Genomic DNA, 26,538 nt, shown 5'->3' on the forward strand with positions numbered 1-26,538 from the left:
TTTTCTTTATGGAGGAAAGAGAGATGAGAATTAAAGAAATTCAAAAACAGATATAAACATTGTTTAGAGAAATGATTGATCTGACTACAAGAAATGGATAATTATGTTGTTTTTTTAGATTCTCTATGATCATTATAATTGTTCAATAGTTAAATTGAGAATTTGGTTTTTTAGATGCGCTCCAATCATTCAAAATAAACGAGAATAACCGTGCGAGTCTGTCCCATTTATCGATTTATTGTGCAGACTGTCTTTATTTTGATTACTGCACTTCCTTCGAGAGTTAATCGGTCGATATGGATACAAATTTATGATCAAGATGTTTACTATATGGAATTAAGATAGAAACCGTAGTATTTTAAGATAATTAGAAAAGTTTTACTACATCCTAATGAGTTGTTTAGCTTAAGAAAGATAATTAAATTTTATTTAAAACAGCATTTTCTATATTTAATTTAGAATCATCCCGATCATGTAAAAGGTCTTATACTCTTGGGAGACATATACATTAATCATGTTCGCAATTTGGACGCTGCTAAACAGGTGATAACAATCAACTTTATTAAATATTCATTCTTAGTTTATTAATCACAATATTCGAATAATTTAAATAATAAACTAATCTCAATTTAATATTTTATTAACGTTAACGTTTAATTTTATTGACTTTCAATGCGCGAAACTCGGGAGGATTTTAGTGTCTATTGTTGTTATTCATTTGTTATCGTGTATATTTTTTTCCTTTGTTTTTTTATAGTGTTACGAAGATATTTTATCGTTGGAACCTTCCAATATTCAAGCGTTACATAATTTATGTGTGGTGTACGTGGAACGTGGACTTTTATTAGAAGCCGAATCGTGTCTGAAGAAAGCAGTGAGTATAGCTCCACACGAAGAATACGTCCAACGTCATCTAAAAATCGTTAAAGATCGTCTAAAACAGCAAGAAGATAAACAATCGCTAAATGGACGAAACAGCAGTTATTCTAGCAAATTTTCGCTATTAAATTAATATATATAAATATACCAATCGTTCGAGTGACGAGTGACAGAATCATCAAAGAAGTTCCTAGAAATGATTGATTATTGGTGCTATCTGGTCCTTCACGGGATACCTAATAAACATCTATGCTATGTACTAATTAAGTAGTAATATCCGTGTACATACAGTAAATAGGACCATTATTTTTATATGTGCACCTTTTCTGTTTAACAGCGAGGTGTAATCATTGGTGTTTGTGACGAAGACAATTCGATTATTTTCTGTGATAAACGGAATTTAGAATATATTATAATGTATTATTTTACAATTTTTTCTTAGTTTCAGGTATGTACATGTTTATAATTTACATATTATTTGCTATATATAATAAGAAGAGCGCGATTATGTTGTGTAAATGTTCAATTCCGCAACAATTCTACGGAATAGAGTTCTATTTTTATTGTATATTCATTAGTTTGCGTATACCAAAGATATCATGTAATGTGTTCTTAGTTATGGGCATATCAAGTATAATTACATCCTGTGATCAATAAATTACAGTTCAATTTTTTAAAAAATTAACGAATATTTTAATCTTTTAAAATCGCTTGGATACAAATTCAAGAACAATATAAAAGAACAATAAAGATGGCTCAGAGGATTTGCGGGCATTCAAAAAGTACTTTTCGTATCAATGTTTCCGAGTGAAAAATAATTGAAAACAATTTTCTTTAATATTTAAAAGTAATATTTTATGAATAAAATTGGATAAAAGGTAAAAACTTCACGGGTCATCAACTGCAAAGAAAGAACATAATGACTCTTCATTCATCCATGAATTTTACAAAACTAGAATAATTTTTGATTCAATCGACTGTAAATTCTTTCGGAATTATTCGAAGCAAACTCTTCGAATATTTCCAATTTTGATATTAGAAAAAAAGAAAGAAAAACTCAAGTTAATCGATAATATAGGTAATGGCGAAAACTATTATCTCTCTAGCAAGCCATTAAGATATAAGTCAATAATGAATATCTCATAAAGAACGAGTGAAAATCTATGCCATTACTGAGGTATATTACGTGATAACAGTACAGACAGATATCAATTTGTTCCGCATACAAGAAAGTACCGTTATTAGATTAATTGAGGACCATTGTACGGGGTCATACGACAATTTTTTAGAAGAAATTACTTTATCACACCAACTTCTTTCTTTGAAACTTTAATAGGAAATTCCGAATCTCGTTCTGCTATGCATCCATAATTCATTGGAAAGCAACTGCTAATGTCTTAAGTTTTGTTGCTAAATGTCTGATGTAATTGCCAACGTACCCCCAATTGTTCGACTCGTTAAAAGTTTAAAACCATCGCTAATATATCATTTGATTTTGTTAATTAAGTAATGGGTATTAACCTTTACAACTCCGGAATATATTATATACTGATTGTTACCATCTCTAGATATTGGATTCGCTCTTGGAATTCTAAATGAATACGAGGTTTTGGTATCCTAAGATTGTGCTTTCCATCCACGTACATTAACCAATGAGTACATGGAATATTTTATATCCCGACAAATAACAGTCAGTAGCGTGTGGCAAGTCGTAACATTTAAACTTCACTCCGTCTGACCCGAAGGAATGTAATTTGCTTAATATAGACTGGTTTAATTATTAAAGCAATAAATTCTTTAATTTACTTTATATTGATTTTTATTTTTGTTTGTTAACGTTATGTCATAACGTTATGTTTCCAAAGTGGAAACGTACAGGATATATCAAATTTGTACCTTAGGGATTTGAAACGTTGCCAAATACTAATTCCGAGTTTAAGTGTAAATTTATTTGTATATTAAAAATGATTACATCTCGAAATTCTAGAATACTTCTTAGGGTTTTCATTAATTAACAATCAACGTTTCTTGCCACTTAATTTTTATTAGTGTTACTTAATCCAATATTTTGTATATTTAATGTTGGAAATTAATTCTACATTTTTTAAGAATAGTTTCTTACGCTGAGAAAACGATGCTTTTGTTAATTTTAACAATAACACAATGCAGAAATTCCATTCAAAAAAACGGAAAACGTTGACAGAAACTATTGGTAAAAATAAGGTAGAATTTAAAATAATCAAAAAAATAAATAAATAAAGATGAAAAAAAGAGAGAAAATAATAGAATGTGCAAGTTTGTATTTATAGTGTCAAGTGAAAAATCACGCCCTTTGTATAAAAGTAGAGTGAAGTCAGCCTTTCAATAACAGAATGAAAGCTTCTATTCACATTCCATTGAGATCAACCTTATCGCTTACTACGAAGGCAGAAACCGGACTTTATTCCATTTTTATTGAAAAAAAATATATATATAGTCATCTATCTCTACTTCCAGTAAATTTATGCCGTTTTGTGAATGATATAAGCTGAATAGTAGTTCATCTAGCCAATAGAATGCTATCATTTGACCATTTTATGATCTGCACAAAATAGGTGTCTGAAACGATCGATGTCGATAGATATCTATTTTCTTTGAAAACTAATCTGCTATCGCACTAAAATGGATCGAATTTCGTACATCTAACTCAACTGAATGCTAAAAGCCAGAGAATGTCACCATGACTCACTTTTCCAATACGCTTATTCATTGGAAACCATTGATAACGGAGAGTATAAGGACACCAGACATAATTTTTAAACTGTCAAAACAATAGGAAAAAAAATATTTCACCCTCGAAAACTTTTAAAATTTATGAAATTTCAAACTCGGATTATTTACTGTTTAATTAAACGTATAAAATAAAAGGAATTTACGTAAGAAATGTATATATATGTGTATGTATGTAACCCCTCTATTCAAACTCATTACTTACGGTTTTATCTTCAATGTGTTTGCATAAATCAAAGGATTGGAGAGGTTCTTGTAGTATAAGCTCTCGTCACATCGCATCAAAGAGGATTCAAACGCCCAAACTAAAACTAATCGCTTCTTTGATACCGAGATATTTCAAGTTGTCATGAAACTTGTCGCGATGTCTCCTCGCGATCGATATTTGTCGTAAAGATGTTCTGTTGCTTTCTGATAACACCTGGAATTGACCATAGCAAAAATTTACAACTGTAAATTAAAGGAGATTATGTCAAAATACATATAACTTCACATAATTAGCTTTAAAAAAAGGATTTTTTTTTCTAGCAGCAGTAATTTAAAGCGAGTAGAAATAGATTTTTTTCTTTTTGTACACGTTTCCTTACAAGAATTTTGTATTGTATCCATTACTAAACTATATATATATATATATATATTTTCTAAAAAATTCGAATTTGTACTTATAATATAATATAAAGTTTGTTAAAAAGTAGTAATAATATGTTTAAGGTTAGAATTTAGTATGTAATGATGGTTTAGTTTTCCTTGTTCTTTTATTTGACTTTGGAACAATTGTGTGCTTGTACTATGTATACAAACGGGTATTTTGAAAAGTTAACGGAATTCGAGAGAAAAAAAATTCCACTAAAGGTTTATTTTGTTGAGTTAAAGAGGCGGAACAAACGGTTGAAAGACTCTACCCTTAACTGAATTTGGTATATATTTCTGCTTCTAAAATGTTTTCTGAAATAACAATTTATATTTTTATTCGAAGGAAAAACAGATTTAAAGAATTGTTATCGTTGAAGGAATAATTTCGATTCTTTCTTTCATAACGTATAACTTAAATTTCGAACTTATGGAAACTAATAAAGGTATTGTCTGATAATTAGATTTCATTTTGTGGAGTAATTCCCACCATACCACTAACCAATCAGCTAAATAAGGAAACGTGACGTTAACTATGGAATGTATCCCTATCGACATTGTATGGGTGTGACCACAGATCACTGTGCAGCGATTGACCCAAATACCACTCAGACTCCGTAATTGGCTCATCTTATCCTGAAAATCAGATAATTCTATACCGCAAGCCGGGGAAATCGCGAAATGTGCCTAAATAAATGAGTAGAAAGAAATCATCCAAAAATCACCATTTTCTTCTGTACCAATTTGCTCTTAGTGCAATTTTTAAACAATCGTGTTTTGAAGTTAAAATTATTATATAGAAAAAGTTACTTTTATGTGAATCTCTAAAAGAAAAGCACTACCAAAACGTGTATAAGAATATTGCAAAATCTCTAAATGAGTCCTTTTAGAGTAATTAAAACAGTAATTTAAGTGAAGAAGAATTAAATGATATCCTACGACATGGGTATTTTTCCTCTTCAATAGGACAAATATGCATTTTCTTCGAAGGTAAAGAAACCAAAGATTCCTTTCTTTGAAGAGCTGTCAATATCGAACCATCGCCTGTGTAATATGAACTCAGAGAATCTCGCATTTCTCCTTCTAAAATTCTAACTTGGCACATCAACCAAATATAATATCAACCAACAATTTTGCATTCGAGCAAAGTTTTCCCAACTTTACTCAAACCCTACTTAATTTTCGAGAAACTGAAATATTTTATCCCTCTCCTTTTACCTTTCAAAAGTATATTCCTCTACTGAGGTTTACAAAATACACTTTTTTCTTATTTTTATTTTTCAATTTCTAAAATATAAAATATATTACTAGGAAATTCTCTCTCTGAGGTTTTTGCATTTTTATAATAAAATATATTTTCGTAATACGTTTCTACAATAAAAAATATATTAATATACCTTTGGTAAGAGGAATGTCATACATTTTTCTTGTTTAAACTATTCAATTTTGCATGCAAAAACTATATTTTAGCTTCTATAATGTTTAATTTATAAAATGATTCCGTTATATAAATCAACGTCATTTATTTTATTCTTCGACATTTTCTTTTCTTTGCTTTTACAAACCCATTATCGGACTTACTTACTTCTTATTTAAATTAATCATGATGAAAATTGAAAAATAATTCAGATTAATACTTTTATATTATACCCTTAACTTAATAAAAAATCATATAAGTTTAATGAAAAGGTCACATATACAAAGAAACTATCAAGAAGTAAGAAACAATGAATTATGACAATGTCATTAATTCTTCCAACTGAGAGGTATATCAAGTGTTGTGAATACAATTTCTTCGTATTTTTTCCCTTTTAAAGTCGTTTCTTTTTACACATCTGAATAATACATAGGTTAAAAGTAACTAGTATACGCAGTAGCAAATCACTTTTAAATCTGCACACAATTTTCTATAATATTTAATATCATTCTGACTCTTTTATATTCATTTAATCTGTCAGATGATTGATTACTTTAAGAGAAAAAATAATAGTTTCAAATGTTAAATTTTAATAAGTCGAATTGATATTCAGCATAAGTCAATTAATATATTACATAATTCTTTTTTTACAGTTTCTCTTTCTTAACTACATTTTTAATTATTAGGATATTAATAAACTTGTAAAAATTGTAAAACTAAAGTTTAACAAGAGTTAAAAGTAAGAAAATATATACTTTGATGTCGTCGATTCTTAGACTTTTGTCTACCCCAGTCTAATTATCACAGGCTTTTATTTTTGTTGTAGTTCTTCCCCTTTGTAAAGTATGGTCTCCAGCCGAATCCCTGAGGGAATGGATGCCTCATCTAGTAGTAGCTAATTGAACAACTTTGCGAAATGTTAAGTAGGCAGTACTCGAATTAATAATTCTTTTATATTTTACAATCTTACATATTTTTCTTTAACAAAAGCATAAATTACATCTCATTAATTGTAACCTTCATTTTGCGCATTATCTTTCTTTTATTAAAAAGTATTACAATCGACGATACTCTTAAGAAAATTTGCAACTATTAAATGAATATCAAATCTCTCTTTAGTTTTAACTTTGATCACTCCGCTGAAAGATTTTTATTTCCATTGACAAAAGTGTAGGAGCAAGTTCGATTTACCTTACTTTAAACGTCTTGATTGAGGCAATTTAATATACCTCAGATTGAGGAATTCCTCTTACCATCTGCTCAACTTCATTAACTTTACAAGGGCGTTTCTGCCAATTTTAAATTTAAGTAATTTAAAATAATAAATAAATAAAAAAAGAATTTTCATTTAAATTCCTGTTTACATTTTCAGTATTTTGGAGTACATAAATCGTTTTTTCTGCCATCATTTTTGAAAATATAATTATAAAAGAAATTTAAGAGGGAAAAAAACCATCATTTTAACTTTAAAGAGTCAAGCATTTCTAGAAAAGTTTATTATATATTTCGTCTAAAAAATATTTAAATTATTAATGTTCCTTGTTATAAATAAGAAAAAATATATAGAAATTTTATAAAAATATTTAGCATATAATAAAATTATATTATTCACTTTATACGTAAAAGTTGGAAAAAAGTTTTCAACATTTACTAGTAATTGCATTTTCTATTGAAAAGTATAGAATATTTTTTCATTTTTATTTTTGAAACTTCTTTAAAGGAAGGAGTTTCATCTAGTGGCTTTGTTAAAATATTTTATATATTTTATCTCCATAATTATTATCCGAAAAGCATAATAGAAGATTATAAGGTAAGCTTTTATAACTCCTTATTGCTGTAAAGAAATTGAATTTATGTGACAAGAAACATCGTCAAAATTTAATAGACAAGTCTACAGAGGTAACAACTGAATTATTTGATGCACACATTCATCATTCTCTAGATAACTCGTGATGAAGACATAACGTAGAAAATTTAATACCCCAACTTTATTTCTCAATTATGTTACACGTGCTGTTAACTGATTATAATTTTATGTTTTCCCGAAAACATTTCCCTCTTAGAAACTTAAACTTTCACTTATTGTAAAGTAATTTTGCACGAAAAAAATTTAAATAACTATCAATTTTTTAAACTTTTCTTTCTCCACTGATCGATACTTTTTAAAAACGTTATATCGAGTATTTAATTTTGGAAGAAACTATTCATTTTTAAAATACTATTGAATAATATAATTAAGAAAAATATGCGAGGTATCGTTTTATAGCGAAATGAGATATCATGCATAAGGTATCAGTTAATGTTATACGGAGGTGTCATTTAATGTTATAGTGAGGTGTCATTTAAAATTATAGTGAGGTGTCTTTAATGTTATAGTGAGGTGTCATTTAATGTTATAGTGAGGTGTCTTTAATGTTATAGTGAGGTGTCATTTAATGTTATAGTGATGTGTCTTTAATGTTATAGTGAGGTGTCATTTAATGTTATAGTGATGTGTCTTTAATGTTATAGTGAGGTGTCATTTAAAATTATAGTGAGGTGTCTTTAATGTTATAGTAATGTGTCTTTAATGTTATAGTGAGGTGTCATTTGATGTTTTAGTGAGGTGTCATTTAATATTATAGTGAGGTATCTTTAATGTTATAGTGATGTGTCTTTAATGTTATAGTGAGGTGTCATTTAATATTATAGTGAGGTATCTTTAATGTTATAGTGATGTGTCTTTAATGTTATAGTGAGGTGTCATTTAATGTTATAATGAGGTGTCATTTAATGTTATAGTGAAGTGTCTTTAATATTATTGTGAGGTATCATTTAATGTTATAGTGAGATGTCATTTTAATGTTATAGTGACGTATGATTTAATGTTATCATTTAATGTTGTATGAGGTATCATATACGAATTATCACTTAAAAACGAAACGTCATATATGAAATATTGTTTAATATTGAAGCGAGGTGCATTTATTAAGTGACACTGAATTTATAAGACTATACTTAAAATAAGATGTTATATATGAGATATCGTATTTCATATTGATTTGAGGTATCATTTAACATCAAGAACTGTTAATAACGATGTTACTAGAATAAACCTTTATTGGAAATTAAATAATTAAATTTTGAATATTTTGATAAATTAAAGATAATAAAATTACAATTCAATATCTCATAACTAATTTTAAAAAAATTTAGACGGATTTAATAAAAATGTTTGAGAAGTTTTCCATGTTTTTCCAAATTCTTTTCCACTGTGAAACTTTTTAATTAAAAACAATTTTATTTTTAAATTTTGTAAATTTTATTTTAAAAAAGTAAAAAAAAAATTGTGAAATTTATATCAAAGAAATTGCGAATAAAATTTTTCTCGCTTAGATAAAAGTACTTGCCAACCTTTTCAATTGATGTACTTCTCTTATCGCGTTGAAAACCGTCATTAACTAATAATGGGGTTCGCGATCTACTTTTTGGGACACGCGACTTTTTATTCACTATTTCCTGGAATTAAACTATTTTTATTTAGTATATAAAGATAATTCTGAAGAAATTATTAAAAATTATCGATCTTAAATGAAGATAAATGACAAAATAATGTAGAAACATCTAAATATTATGATAAAAATAAACCGTCACTTGGAGTTTAATTTTATTAAAAGTATAGAAATATTCGAAATATTCGATTAAAGTGAAGGATTAGATCTAACGTTAACTTTATTATCTTTAAAGAATGCTAATGAATTGTCAATTAAACATTTTCTTAAGACAAAGTAATGAGAAAATTGGAAATAAATTTTTAAATAAGAAAAAAAACAAAATTCAATTTCGAATTTTAAAAATGTTATTTTTATAAATTACAATCACCAAAAAATAAATGAAATATTTCTAAATAAGTCCATTATACTTCACGAGCTTTAAAATTTTCGTAACAAATACCCGCGGAGTTCAAAGGTCAACAACGCTTCTATTCATTAAAACACGAGCCGAGTTTTATTGACCTTTGAACTTAATTTCGTTTAATTTTTATAAAGATTTAAAATTCGTATTTATCAAAATTAAATGATGCCAAAAATTATGATTCCAGTTCATAGGTTATTATTAAAAGATTTTACACATTTATAAAAGTGTAAAGTAAGAAAAGATTTACATTCATTGCGAGATTTATTTTCGAATTTTTTTAAGTTATCAAAATATTTATTATAATAATATATTATAAAATTAATAGATGAGAATAATAAAGTTCCGAGAAATGACACAAATGCGGAACGAATATATAATGAGGTTGTGTTTATTTGTATAAATAAATAAAGACGTTACACAGAATGACTGAGTAAATAAACCAAGTGGTTTTGTTCAAATATTTACAATTTTATATTAAAAAAAAAAAAAAATATATATATATATAGTTTAAAATATTAATTGTTATTTACTCTGTTTCTTTTTAAACATTTTAAGTTAATTTTACTGAAAACAGAAATAAAACGTTGTTTAAAAGACGTATAAGATGTAAAAACACGCGCGTATTTGGAAGATTTTTGTATAAAATTCTTAATAAAAGTGATTAAATGTAAAGAATTAATGTTCATACCTTTTTAATATTCGTTTTAGCGTCGTCTATATTAACGCTTATGCAAGTCGTAGGTGTGGAAGTTGGCAATGCAAACAGGTCGTTGTCGCGTTAAAGTGTCAAGGGTGATTGAGTGAAAGGTTCCCATTAGGAGACACTTCCTCTCGCAGAGGACATTACTCGTTTCTGTTTCTCTACATCCCGTGTGAGTGATCAATTCACACGAAAGGACAGAACCATCCCGTCATCACTTAACTTCAAATCTTGCACTCCCCAATGGTAATTCCTGGTTGTTCGTATCAAATGGATGTCGACGTTCGCTAACAATTATGAAGTCAACTCTTTCACCTTTCGATGAACCTTTAGTGACAGCTTTTCTCTCCAGGGATACTGCTTTTCTCAACGCTCGATTAAATATGGCGAGAAGCAATCAGTGTAATTATACTACTAGAATAGATAAGTCGCAAACCGATGACAAGAAAATAATTAAAACCTTAAATTTTAACTCGAAATTAATATATAATTAAAGTTTTACATATTTTTTTTCTTCTACGTTTCCTGTTAAATTTACAGAATTAGCAATTTATCTTAAATATATTGTAAATTAATGAAGCGATGAATGTAAACTATATTTAAATATGATTAAGTGAGTGATAGATCAATTTTTTAAATGAATTTTAATATAAATTAAATTAAATAAGGACATGGATGAAATTCTCGAAAGTCCAGCCGTGAAATTTACAAGAATTGCCAGCTATTGAAAGGAAGATATTAGCGTAAAGTATTCACTATTTACGCATAAGATGTTTATTAGCTGAATAAATGCAATTCATAGAAAGAACTATTGAGGTAGTTAAAAGCCATAGAAACTTTTGTGGTAGTAAAATAGAGAGAAACTCAAGACAATTTTATAGATGTGCATTACACCAGTCATTACTTTACTGAAGAATTTTCTTTTATCCCTATTGCCTGGAGGAACAGAAGAACTTTTAGAGACGATGAAGAAAGCGTAAAGTTCATTAAACTGACAAAAATGTGAATGATTCTAAAACATTATCCTCTAGGGAAATATGAATTTCAAAGACAAGACACTTGGATTTTTTAGATTTTAACAAAAACTTAATCGATGTATCGCTTATACTTTTAATGGTAGTTGATATATATACAATAATAGCTGACGTATAAGAGAAACAAAAGAAAATGTCCGATAGTTTATACAAGTTGTATGAGGATGGTAGAAGCGACGACACTTGTTTGGTGTGTGACAACTGGGTAATGTAAGCAATTCAGAGTCGAAGAGTGAAAATCGGAATGGGGTTTACACATGGGTCAAGTAAGGTAAGAATTTTCGGGAAGCAAATATTCCTTGGTATTCCGAAGACGTCCTTCGATATCATGATGTAAATATTGGATAAAAATAAATAAATGTTAAGCGTAAGAAACGGGCTATAAAAATAGGAACAACGGACACTTATTAAGGTATATATTTAAATAAAAATGTGGAAAACAGGACTGGATTTTTTCTAATATTCGTGCCTCATAATTATGAGGAAAAAAGTCAGTTATTTAAACATCGCGTTAGCATTTTTTCGCATTAAATTCTGACCTATTAGTAGAAAAAAAAATGTCTACTTTTGGCTAAAAGAAATAACTATCCTTTAATTAGGTATTGTTTGCTTAATAAATGATTTTTTTTCGTATTTATTTAGAAAGTTTGTTTGAATTCTAATGAATATTTTCTTTTTTAAATGATGAATTAATTAAGTTTTATCATTAAACAACTCGTCATTATAATGCTTTCCTCTAAATGAATAAAAATAATAACAACTATATCAATATGAAAATTCTGTATTTGTTTAATTATAATTAAAACTTTATAATACCCATTTACTAATTCAAATTTTATTTTTTTAAAATAATAAAAAAGACATTTTACGTATATTTTATTATAGAGATTCTACAATAGGCTACAATATCTTAAAGGTAAATATATGCTGTTTTAGAATCAAGTAAATAAAAAAAAAGTGCATTTGGAAAGGATCTTATTCAATAATTTAAACTTTACTGCTCTTGTGCTGCATTCTAAAGTTTATTTTCATATTTATACAAGATGGTGATGTCTTTATCAAGGGATTCAAATATTTTTCATGCTTATATTACCAAATCAATGAAATTTGTGGGGAAAATGCATTCCCTTGACAAGTCAAACTTCTCACATCCATTTTGATTCAGCCTGGGAGCTGTAAAGTATAGTAACTCACAAGCTAAAACATTACAAGATGTATGATATGTACTGTAAATGGCAGTAAATACAGAGATTCTACGTAGACATGCTTCATTTAAAAGGTTATTACACTGGATAGATATCTCTTTTTTTATGTTCTATATAAATATTTAAGAATAAGACAAACTTTTCTTTATCATTATTATTATTATTTTTATATATTTTAAATTTAAAAATGTTTTTTTTTCCTTACAAAATTTCCCGAAAGAGAAGAAACGTAATTAAAATAGAAATAAGCTTTTTTGTTTTTCAAAACGCAATTTAAGGTAAACAAACGTTATTCTATAGAAAAAATAAGATTAATAATTAATTTCATAACATTCGAATTAAAGAAAATGTAATTAATTTTATAACTTAACATTAAATGTGTCACGTTATTCGTGACGTTTAAATATTCGTTGCGTGTTACGTAATGTATGTAAATTATCATTAAAACGTTAAATTACATTTTAAAAAATATACATGGAAGTAGTAGTAAAGTATATTGTTAACCTGAACAATTTAAATTCGAATCAAACGAATTACAATTTAGATCATGAAATTTGTTACAGTTGTTTTAAAAATTTAAAGAAAACAATTGTTTTCTTGACAATTTAAAAGAAAACTCTAGTGGTCAAGAATAGAAATCGATCGTATGGTACCTTAGTCTACCAGCTGTTCTCTTTTGACAGCCAACTGAAACTCTAATCTTTGCACTTTCATTCAGCAGCAAGTGGAGTGTAGACACCAAAGTCCAGTTACTTTCTCGGTTTAATAGCACTAGTGGGGAGCTACCTAACAAAGAAAAAATATATAAAAAAATAGCCTGCAGCCTTAAGATGAAATTTCGGAACTTATAACAGGTACTACGTGCTATATTAACGCACACCTTTGATAACAATTCCTTTAACCTATATATATATATATATAGAAAGATAGACAGGAGGAGTAACAAGATCACATAATGTTACTTTATAGGAAACTGTACAATTATGACTTATTAAAAGTTTAATATCGCCTATAAAAATTTATTACGCATTTAATTTTTTAGAAAATTAAAGTTTTTTGGCGTAAGTGTGCCAAAAAATTTAGATTTTCGCATTTTTTAGATGCTCTTTTCAATCGGTATTTTTTTGAATAATTTAATATCCTAGGAAGCCTTCTTTATACAAATATCAAATGTATCAAACGTATGATTAATTCTATATTTTTAAGGATGATTAATTCCATTATTTTTTTGGATACGTATACATAAACAAAAAGATTACTTAGATACAAGGAATATATAAGAATATATATTATTAAATTAAAATAAAATCAAATATAAAAAAAATCGTTTCTAATAAATTACTTATAAAGCAAAAAACATCCTTTTAAGCAATAAAAAGTTTGTTTATTAAGTTAAATCTTACAAAATTATATTTAGTTTTTCAAAATGGAAATCCATTTTCTAGACTTGATTATAGAGTAACTTTTTTCCTTCACTTACAAAGTATGGAATTCGCTTCTTATGATCTTTATAATAAAATTTATCAATTCTTTTCCCCTCCGATGTACATCAGAAACAATAAAGAATGCCTTACTCTAGAAGATATGACCTAACCTTTTAGTTTTTTTATAGAAAGATTTTACTTGACTGGGGTCAGACTAGATTTTGTGATTCGTAACTGAGTGAGAAGATCGATATTTTTGGTTACTGATGAAAAACAGCAGAGTAAGTGGACAAAAGACATGTATTATGGAATGTGAGATTCTATTTTCTTCAGAAATTGTTTCGTACAAAGTCTACAAAAGGTCGAGATGGAAGATAAAAGCTTTCGACTCCTGAAACAATTGAATATATTCTAGTAAAACGTATAGAGGAGAAAAAAAAGCATTAAGAAAAGCCAACATTGAAAAAGAACTAAACAATGAAACTGCGTGTAAAAACATAAAAATGCAGCTATTTATTTGGAAATAAGTGAATTTTGACTATTTTTATATAGAAATATATGTATTCGAATAAATTCTTCTACTGATTTTTTCCTAAGAGAGGTTATTAGACGACACTTCATACATTGTTAATCCTGATTCTTTCGTTTTTAGGCTATATATATTTTTAAAAAACCTCACGAAAACACAGAAAACACTTTCATTAAATGGAAGAAAAAGAAATATTGACATTTCTAAACGTTTCGGGGTACAAAATTCCTCAAGAAAAATCTTATAACTATAATATTTGTATCAATCATAGATTTTAGTCGCATAAAGAAGAAAGAATAGAAAAAAAATTTTTATGATCAAACTCTGAAAGTGAGATGAAAAGAAATTCACTTAATCCGATTTATATCGTTAAAAGCACATCAACAAATGTGAGACTCTCAGCAAAAGAACATCCACGATAGGGTCAGGATCCATCTCCATTTCCTGGTTAAAAAACATGCTATTCATACGAAACTTTAGAGATAAAAAAATGCTGAAATATCCATTTCGGTTTATTTTTTGACAATATGTCAAATATATACTAAAGAATTTAAGAGGCAAGTTTTGAAATAAGATATAAAATTTCAGTCTAACATTTAATGTAAACTCTTTTTATTTTTATCCATGAATGTTTTCGAAATATTTCGAAATTTTGGTAAAGTCTCCCTCTCTATATATATATAAATAGATAGATATATTTATAAAAATCATCCGTGTATGGTGTTAGAATTTATAATATAGAAAGTATCTGATCGAAATAGTCAAAAGATACTGAGAAACAGCTGCTACGTGAAAATTTCATCTGAATTCGAGTATAAATTTCGAATTTCTTTATTATTCCCCCAATGCTTTCTTCTTCTTGGTAAACATTGGACGAAATTTATATTCGCTTAAAACAATATTCCCTTTTATAAAACTCAAAGTTAATCGTATCTATCAGTATTCTTGTATTTGATAAGAGTAGATAGAATATAGAGAACGATGTACAAAGAATACTAATATCGAATATGCAGATAAGATTTAATAATTCAACCGGCCATGTGTTGACACAACAGAACACATTAATATTCTAAAGGGAAAGAGGACTCATTCTTCAAATTTTAGTCCCGGTGTCAGTAATTGTTCCAGTGTGGATGTATACCGAAGGATGTAAAATTTAGATTAATTATCTTTTGTAACTATCGAGTATACGTATATATATTTTGAATTTTATCTTATAAATTTATCTTTATGTCTGAATAATGTATCGTTTAGCATTCGCTTCTTATATCTTAACATAAATTTCTTATTGTAATATAAAGTAAAAAAAAAAATAATTTTTATACGTCTAAAAATATGCGAAATAATTTATTTAAAGCTTATTTTCTTTTATACATTTAATTGCTATTAAGTGTACGTATTCTTGATTCGATAGAACAGTTTAAAGGGTTTATCTGCAAACAGCAACACATTACTCTAAGAAAATCGATTTTTAGCATTTCCGAATAAAGTAACATATTTAGTAAAGCGAACTGGAAGAAGACAAATAGAAGGTACTCAAGCTAAGAGTGGGTCTCTGACGTCATCTGATGACAGTCCAAGAAGAAACGACTATCGTTTTCACATTTGTCATCAGTCCTCTGAGAAAATTGAGGTCAACAATACGCACAAAACACAAGAATAAGATACTTTAATTTTCATTTTTTTAAAAGAAAGATGAAAGTAACTCCAACTTCATTATGCAATCTTCTTTTTATTTATATTTTTACTTTCATTAGCATACTTTTATTCATACGACTTAATTACAAATGAAAATTTTCCGTAATAAATAATGTTATATATTATATATTACGAATTTTTACAGTTATTTATTTCAAAAAAATCGAAAAAGAAATCACTAAATAATTAATCATTTTTCGTGTATAAATTACATAAAATTAATTTTATTTCCATTTATTTTTAAATTATGAACGTCAATAGAATTTAGAACATACAGAATTTTTTAAATTATACTTTCATAAAACAAACAAAAAACGAACCTCAAACCGAAGAAATTTCTAAATAAAATAAATAAATTTTCTTCCTTTTAATCCGTAAAACATCAGTCAATATTCTATGCAAAGTTAATTCACAAACCGAGAATTGGATTGTATTTTCTCAATAGAAATATTTTCGAAATAAAATTAGTTTGAAAATTAAAAAAAAAAAAGTGTTTAGATTTAATCCACCTTTAAAAAAGAAAAGGTTTTTTTAAATAAGATTTGCCAAATTTAACAGAAGAAAAATATTCAAACAAAAGGAAAAAAATCACAATTATAGAATATAAAAAAGGGGTGAATAAGGAAAGTAAGAGTTTTGTCAACCCTTACCTTTAAAACCATTCTATCGACGCAAAGGAACAGCTGTGAAAGCTAGTTAGTCCCTAGAGATGTATGATCAATAATCCAATACCGGAATGGAAAAAAAAGGGAAAGCATTATTGAACGTTATTGAATGGTATGAAAATATAGAAATATATAAAGCACTTGTCTACGAAGTGCGCTCCAACATCGTGTACACATACAAATCCGTTGTTATATTTTATTTTTATTCTTTTATACACTCGAAAATCGATCATAAAAACGCATCTCGAATACCATTATACATATAAATTAATACATAAAAAATGTCGAAAACATTTCTTATACTTGAAACGCCAGGGGTTTTGTTGGAATTGATAGAGTAGAAAGTGATTTTCTGTCATTAAAATGACTTATCTTAATGTATTTACTCGAATTTATTTATTAATATAGTTAAAAATCGATCATTAAAACACATTCTAAATACCTTTTTACATGTAAATTAATACATATATCTTTAAAAAAAAAAAACAACTCATTTTTGTACTCAAAATACCACGGCGTTAGAATTGGTAGGGTTGAAAATGATTTGATGTCGTTAAAATTGCTTATCTTAGTGTATTTACTTAAAGAATTTATATATTAATGTTTACGATTTCCATTAATCATGCTCCCTGTTTAGATAAGTAAAGTTAAATTAGTCATCGGATTAATAAGAGGATTAACGACTATTGATCAAAAGTGAAATGTAAAATTTGATAACTAAACATTGATTTGGTCGTGTTTGAAATATAAATTTGGATAAATGTTTAATTAATGGGCTCACTGATGAAATTAATTGTGTAATAATTGTTTGCTTAAAACTTAATTTTAACAATTTAGTTATTTAAATTATCCAAACTTTTCCCGACGTTTTCTTAATATCGAGTGACCTATTTTTGTACGTGGCAATGCAGTGCTTCCCTCTAGTAACCAGAAATATTACAAATAGACCCGTTTTGAATTTTAATTTTGATCGATAGGACCACTTAGAGTGATATTTTTGGATATTTTAACAGTTTCCCTACGTTTTATAACTGTTATACACACCTTTCACATTCACAGTTTCGGCACTAGTTGCTCACTTTCAACGCTATTTTAAATTGTAAAAATATTTTAAAAATCGATTGTAAAATGTTCAAAATTATTTATTTTTATTTTAAAATATTAAAAATAATCATTTAATTTCGATACTTTTATATGCAGACAATTAACGAGTGTAAAATTTTACAAACGATTGCCATTCGAGATATTTGTTGATATAACAGAACAAAGAGAGATTTTTCAAGAACAAAGAGATATTTTTCAAGCAAAATCTTACAGCCTTATATTAAGTCATTTCGCATTTAACTAGTGAATCGATATCGTCGTTGACCCGAGGCTGTTATGAGATATGAAAACTCTATAATGTTCTTCATTTCCGACCTGGACGAGTTTGGATGGGTTGTGGGTCTATTTGGCTAGATGACACAAACGTGTTCGGTAATGTGCTGCTGGATCAAAGAAGAAAGATAAGCGCTGATAGAAAATGCTATTCTAACACATAACATCGACCAACATCAAAAAAATTTCTTGCTGAAATTGCTCTCTCTCTCTCTCTCCCTCTCCCTATATGTATACATAGGAAGCACCTGTACTTACACCTTCAATCTACGTATTAAATATTTATTAAATTCTAAAAAAATCTGTAAGTGTTTCTTTTAATGAGTTAGATATTTTATTGATATTTCTAGTAACATCGTAATTTTTAAAATTTTTAATGATAATAATCAACTTTTTGGATACTATTTTGGAATGGATTAGCTATTTCAAGAAAGTTAAGTCAATTATACACATAATTACCAATCATACATTCTTTATCACCTCATAATAAAATTTATAAAGTGAAAACATTTGATAACAAGCAACCCGAGTTGATAAAATAGCTTCGTCACGAAAATCTCCTATATTAAAAACACGCAAGTTATATTAACTATGGAGGAATTCGTGCGGTAATTTATGTCCAAATTGTAAATAAATTATCTAAAAATACTATATTTTAATTATTTACACTCAAATTATTATTTACTAAATTAAATTTCTGTTTTAAATGTGTTAATTAGTATTTTCTCCTAATGCTTTTTAACATTAATCATGACTAAAAGTGTGCAGTTGATCCGTTTGTCAACAATTTTCTAACAATGTAAGGATGATATCAGTTACCGAACACATTGAAAATTTTAAGCCATCTTCTAACTCTTAGCCAAGTTAATACCAGCTTAAAATTCGATAACCCATAATGTGAAGGATGAGTTTCGGTACTAAATTCCCTTATTCGATTTTTTATTTTTATGTGAAGTATTAAAATTTCTATTAAATTTTTATGCTATAAATCGTTATAATTTAAAATTTAATTTATAAAAATATTTTTAAACGTTCTCTCTTTAAAAAAAATTCTATACTGAATTCATTTGTATACATAATAACGAACATAAAAAAGGTTATATGATATTGATCAGCTGTTTAAAGCGAAGTAAAATTTACTATCAAACACTCATAAAAATTGAATTATTCATCAGATATAAAAAAATATTTTTTGTTATGTATATTGAATAATATTCAAATTTGCAATTTATTTCTAAATAAATGCGGTCATTAAATTCAAATTTTACAAATCCATTTTGTCGTTACTAAAAATGGGTTTAAAAATAAATAAAAGTTTGACTTTGTTAAATATTTAATAATATATTTTAAGTAAATTAAATTTTTTTATAATAGTTTCGAATGAAAATATATGAAAATTTTAAGCATCCTCGACTGTTGAAGATGTGGAAACTGAAGCATCTTATTGATGAAGATGTGAACCCTGCAGCATCTTTGATTATTGTTGATGCGGAAAGTACTGAATATTTATCAATATCTGTTAAAGATGTGAAAATTCTGAAGCATATTTTACCCATTGATAGTGAAACAACTTAAGTCTGTTGATAAAGATGTGGAAATTCTACAGCATCGTTTCCTATTGATGAAAATGTGGAAAACTGTTTCTTTTACTATAAAACGCTCTTTTATTATGTTAATGACATAATAAAAGAGCGTTTTATAGTACAATTGCTAATTGATACGTTCATGCATAATTGCTATTATTTATACACTACATCAACTTCCAAACTACAAACAGACAATGCAGATGTCCAACTTGAAATTTCTATTAAAAATTTTAATTTAATTACTTAAATTTTCTTATTATTTAAATAAATACAATTTAAATTTTAACTAGAGAAGAGACTTAAATAGAAAAAAAAGTAGAAAAAAGCAAGTTATACAATAATTATTCGTATCTTGTTCAGTGTTTTTAGTGTATAAAAATATATATTAGTTAATGTGTTGTGTGCAATTGAAAACCCGAGTTTTAATTTTGAGTTTTAAAAATTAATAATTTTAATTAAAGAAAGACGAGAAACAAAATTAATTTTCCTTTTTGTTTTTGTGTTTTCGAAATATTAAATTTTCGAAATGAAAGAAATTAATTTTTTCTTTTCAAAGACAAACAATTTTTTAAAAAATACAATTTACTTGTTTCATAGAAACTCTTTAATGCATAAAAACCACGTTGTTATTTAGAAAACCTATAAATAAAACGTATTTACTAATTATTTAACGATAATTTATTCTTTTTATCTTTAAAAATATGGTATATTATTTTTAAAAAATAATAAATTAATTAAATTTTTTATTCGAAAATTTACTTTAAAGTACTGTACAAGATGTTTGTTTTTGGTACCAAGTTTTAGATTTTTTTATGGTGGTAAATATATATATTATATATATATATATATATAAAGAAAAACCTTAAAATTTCTTAAAAATAATTAAGAAAATTATAGATAAAGTAAAAACAAATAAAAATAGAAACAACATTTTAATTGGTAGTTTGTACTGTACGTTCTCTGGAATGAAGATCTCAAACTACCGATTGAAAGAAATATCTAAAAATAGGAAATATTTTATTTTTTTAAAAATATCCAGAAAGGAAGTCACTGCAACAAACCATTTCATTTGTTCAAAAACTTACAAATAAATAAGTTTTTTTTGGTATCGAAAAAAAGCTTTTTTGAAGAAGTCTATAAATTGTTTTTGTACGGTAAGTAATAGTAAACTATGACAAGAAATATACTTAATTTTCGCGTAAAGTATTCTGTTAGAACGTTTTGTAAAATTATGAAACTAATAACTAATCTGGTAAATCTCTAAAACTTGGTTCTAATTTAAATTTATCCATATTTTTTATGAGAAGAAACTCAAAAATTATGAATAATTTTTCTCCTGCACATGGCAGATTTAAAAAAAAAAGAAAAAAGACAGATTAAATCAAATATATCTTTTCTTGAATCAATCAATAGATAACCTTCATTTGTAGTTTTAAAAAATTGAAAGAATCTCCTCGAAAGTAACGAGTTTTAAAATGATTTAGCGAATGCAGAATGATGCAATTTCCATCTTACATTTGAAAAGTAGTCGCTTGTCAGAGACAAAATTTCAGCATTTTTGCAACTAATTGGATCAAAATAATAAACTTTAACTTTCGAAATATTCTTATTGCATAATAATAAAAACATTACAAAAAACAAATCGATTAAAACTAAACGTCAACGCTGAAAGTGATATTAATTCCATCATCATCATCTGTAATGATATCCCACAACGGTAATTATCTATTTTTCTTGAGAATAAATAATATATCTATATATATATACACAACATATTTCAGAAATATTTAGCAAAATTTTACAAACTTGTAGAAGAAAAACCTGAATAAAAATCGAGGTCGCTTGAAGCTTGATTAGCAAGTTAAATGTCAAAGTAATGGCGCTTAAACCATTCCACTTTTCAAAGATGAACTATGAATGTATGACTAATTAAATTCGTTTAAAAATCACATCACAGTTTCTTTATTAAATAGCTTAATAATTAATCTTTACTTTTTAAATATAAAGAGACTTTTCAGAAAATAGTACGTTTTGTATAATTCGTTACATTTGGCTCTTCCAATCGGAAACTACCTTACAGTCTAACATTCATAAAATAGGAATTAGCCTGAGATAATTTCCTATTCAGCTTAAAGCTAAAGCAACACACGTTAGGACCAACTCCAATCACATCTCATTACAGAAAAATGACATTCGCATCTATTCCAGTTTAAACTGTAAAAGCGAAACCGCATCCCTCTGCTTTTTTTATTCGGATCTTCCTCAAAAGTGTGAAATTTGCAAAATATTTCTGAAACACCTTGTAACAAGTAATATATATATATTACTATTTCATTTATTTTTAGTACATTATATGTCAAGAATGTTGATAGATATAGAAATTTGACTTTTCGAATCATTTCCTCTGGCAAAATTCCAATATCGACATTATACATTAGCTAAACAGTGTAAAGAACTTATAATGAGATAATTTTGCAATGATTTAAAAAATATATTTCGTTCAGAGCATATTTATAAATATCTTGCAAGCATTTCTATTAATTTATTTTTCGAAAACTGCCAATATTTTGTAAGTTAATGATTAACACATTTAATGATTTTCGTAAATTTGTTTAACTTAATAAAAAAATAATTTTATGAAAATATCGATTAAAAACAGCGGTATTTTATGTATAAAACGCAAATTATAAATGTCTTTGAATATCTTTTCGAATGTTGTATCAATTGATGTATGATCAGTCCAGCCAATTTTATTTCATAAATAAACGAAGATCAGAAACTTCGATTTCACTCATTTCTAAGGATTTAATAGCTATAATACAATAGTAAACCCGAAGAAACGAGCAAAATAAAAAGCTTTGCATGTTTAAGAAACTGAACTTTGAATTTCGCCGATTTTGTAGTAAAAGATGACATTAACGAAGTTTGATGTGTAATTATTGCATGGAAAAGTCATTTATCTTTAACTACACTTTATCGAATTTGACTAATGGAAACCACTCTTTTGACTTTTGTTAATCATTCCTCCGGCAAAATACAAATATTGACATTATCCAAGCAGTATAGAATTGCCAGATATCCCGAATTTTTCCATCTAAAGGATGAACTTTATTCTAAAAACTGTTCCTACAATGAAGTATCTTTTTCTTTTTCCACATTTTAAATGTATTTCTGTCACCGACAGAGTAAAAATACACATCTATTGCACGTCTTGCAATTGAGGCGTCCCTGTATCTTTCGATAAGAATTCATTTTGTCCCGGATTTTATTCCCAAGAACTTGGAAACTCTAGAAATACTCTCTATAAAAAGTAAGAAATATATATTTATTCTTAGTACAGTACATTTTATTCCCAAAATGTTGATAGAAATCTTAGAAATTTGACTATTTCTAATCATTTCCTGTGGCAAAATATGTCGTTATAGGCTATAAATAACATATAGCAAAGAGCATATTACAATAAATATTTTTATTCGTTTATTTTTATTGAACTGCGGATATTTTGTAAGTTATTGTTTAACATATTAACCAATTTCGAAAATAATTTAATAAAAGATTTAAAATTGTTGAAGTTAGAAAAATAATTCTATTAAAAATTGATTAAAGAAAAAAAGCACCAGTTTAAGTGTCAAATGCAAATTACTAATGTTTTAAGATAACTTTTTTACATTTGGATATCGCTTGATGTTGACGAGTTCAGTCTGTTTAATCCCTCAAGTAAAGATCAGAAACTTCGATTTCACTCATTCCTAATGGCTTACTAATTCGATACTCCAGTAAACCCAAAGGAACGAGCAAAATAAAAGAGTCCTTATGTTTAGGAATACTCAAGTTGAATTTCGTCGGTTATGTAGAAAAAGAGGTACGTACAGTACGTTTCGAGCCATACAAAAAATACATACATCATATACTATGTATAAACGTACTGTACAAGTAATAAAGATCATGCTTAAAGTCATTTCATCATCTTAATTGCGATGATATTATTTTAAGCAAGATCACTATTAATGTTGAATCAATAATAACAGTGTTTTTTTTTCATTAATTAAACTTAGTTTTCGAATATAAGCTAGGAAAATAATAATAAAAGGCGTTTTTTATTAGGGGAAATCATACAGTACCGACCATTACTAATTTTTCGCTACTGGAGCTAGGTAGCAGCATTCTACAAACATACACAGAATAATATCATCGTCATAGGTCATATTTTGGGGACTATTTTGTTTGGTTCGGATTGCGGGAACCACGTGCCAGAAAAGGTTTTTGTTGGTATTTAGTGCATCAAAAGTTATTTTCGCGGCTTTCATTCTACTTTGGAAATGAGTGGTTGATTCTGTTTAAAAATGTACTTTGTCTTAAGACAAATCGTATTCGTTTCACAATATAAAAGTACATACAATGGACAATTTCCAAAATGGCACGTAACAGTCGTCCAGTTTGGTCGACACTTACCTGTCGTGCAGTGTCGACCAAAAATAATTTTTAAGGAAAATGCCTGTTTTCTTTCTTCTCAATTTAGAGAGAATTGCGGAAAATGAGAAAAAGAAGAAAGTAAAATTGACCAAATCAAGCCAGAAAATGGCAATAGATGAAACTCTTGTAAACAATATGACTCAACGAAAGGCAGCTTCAATATTTTCAGTTCCAAAAACATTAGTAGATCGAATGAGAGCAATCCAAGTTGGTAAAAATATGAGTATGGTCCCTCAGATGGGTAAACTGCAAGACTTTCGATGGAAAAACAGCTATTTTTTAAAAAAATATAGATCAGGATTAAAAGTTCATTCAAGAAGACTGGGTACACTGTATTGCATTTAAGAGATGGACACATAACAGATGGACAAAGGGGCCGATCAATAAAATATTTCGTATTTTATTTGTGACATTGTGAACATGTCACGAATAATGAAAATTTTTGAAGATTTCTTATGTTTTCCTAGTATTCACTTTTTTGAATAAATGTTATTATTATTGGTTTATTACAATAGTACGCTATTCTACTATTGTCAAAGAATTCTGTACTTTTATTTGCTTGAATAAAAATTACTAAAACAATTTATAATATCATTTTTAAGATCTTAATACCCTTTAAAACAGTAACTGGTCGGTACTGGACGATAATATTTGCACTGCCCGAATTCATGATATTTTTATTTTAGATATAATTAGTAGGCTACTTTAGGGAAAATTTTAGAGAAATCTTATCTTATACTTTATGAAGTACTATTTGAGGTTTCATATTACTGTTGTAAAATTAATTTTTCCCGAGAATTACATTAGTTAAGGCCAAAAATGTTACGGTGGTCAGTACTTCACGACTCTCCCCCGTTTTCCGACTGTATGTGTTATCGCCATACCTTTTCTCTGTTATATGTTATATATAACAGAGAAGAGAAAGTATGGAAATTGGTCAAAAAATGACACCCAAGATTTTTATATTTTTGGACTCAGGGGACCACGAAACGTCCAGAAGTGAATAAAGCTTTTTTCTATATGTCTGGATGTTTGCCTGAATGTAAATGTGTATGGGATACGATTTTGTTCACCTAGATCTTAATAACTCCTGTGTCTTTTGTCGAAAATTTCTAAAAATTTGCAAGAAGGTTTGTGTATTGAAGATGATACTATTAAAGTTTGGTGGTTAAAGATCAAAGAATGGAGAGATATAGGGGAAGTTACTTGTCATATCTCGAATGAGGTCGGACATGACGAAAATTTTTACTTGTTATTAGCATTAGTATTTTTTTTTTAATATAAAACTCATCTCTACCATCAAAATTAAACTTTTCGCCATTTTACAGTAATTAATAATATAAAAAGTTTTAAAATAAAATATCATAACAGATGGTGCTACATACAATTTTAACTCTTGCAGGAAAAGTTACGCAACTCGTTGCTGGATTTCTTTTACATATGTAAACGGTTTAAATTTCGAAATTTTCTTGAAAATATTTATATTCAACGTGTACCAATTTCTATTAATACATTCTTTTAAATAATTTTAGTGCAACTTCCAAATATACTTGATTACATAATGCGAAATTAGTTTTAGTAATTAATATTTATCAAATGATTATCTTCTATAATTAAAACACACTGGAAATTTTGAAATGACAGTTTCCTATGGAACAAATCAACAGTTTCCATAGGAGACAAGCTATAAGACGAATAACGATAAATAGTGGACGATAATATAATTTGATTGCGATCCTGCTCGTGCAATTTAAATTATTTGATAGTTTAAAATTTTATTATTAATTTAGGACTTTAAAACATATTTAAAGATGAAAAATCACATTTCACTTCCTGATTTTGCCCGCAAAATACCAATATATAAAGAGAGTAGCAAAGAACGTATTACAAGGTAACTTTCACAGAATTTCAATTAAATAATTTCATTTACGACATTATTTATTACGAATATCTTGCAAATATTTTAATTTATTTAGTTTTAAACAGATAAATTGTAAGTTACTCATTAACCTATTTAACAATTAAAACTATTTATTAAATTAATTTTATTTTTATAACATGTTTTTTAACTCACAAGAATAAAAAAATATTTGAAATTTTACAAAAAATCGATTAAAAGAACATTATTTTACTTACAAAATTCAAATTACCAATGTCTTTAGATACCTTTTTAGATTTGGATATCGATTGATTCCGACGAAGGAAGTCAATTTAATCTCATAAGTGAAGATCAGAAACTTCGATTTCACTCATTT

The 26,538-nt window shown here is 27.2% G+C and overlaps 1 protein-coding gene across 3 annotated transcripts in view; it reads left to right on the forward strand.

Annotated features, from left to right (window-relative positions):
• Nucleotides 1–1,560, forward strand: part of LOC136972753 (protein O-mannosyl-transferase Tmtc3-like) — a 35,410-nt gene extending 33,850 nt beyond the window's left edge. For all 3 annotated transcript variants that reach the window (XM_067267372.1, XM_067267369.1, XM_067267370.1), the window contains 2 exons: nucleotides 460–543; nucleotides 758–1,560. In XM_067267372.1, the coding sequence (XP_067123473.1) occupies nucleotides 460–543; nucleotides 758–1,012 (339 nt within the window). In that variant the 3' untranslated portion in view covers nucleotides 1,013–1,560. The remainder of the gene's footprint in view (nucleotides 1–459; nucleotides 544–757) is intronic.
• Nucleotides 1,561–26,538: the final 24,978 nt, after the last annotated feature.

The sequence above is a fragment of the Centruroides vittatus genome, unplaced genomic scaffold, assembly GCF_030686945.1.
Source record: "Centruroides vittatus isolate TY-2023 unplaced genomic scaffold, ASM3068694v2 contig_301, whole genome shotgun sequence".
NCBI classification, from domain to species: domain Eukaryota; kingdom Metazoa; phylum Arthropoda; class Arachnida; order Scorpiones; family Buthidae; genus Centruroides; species Centruroides vittatus.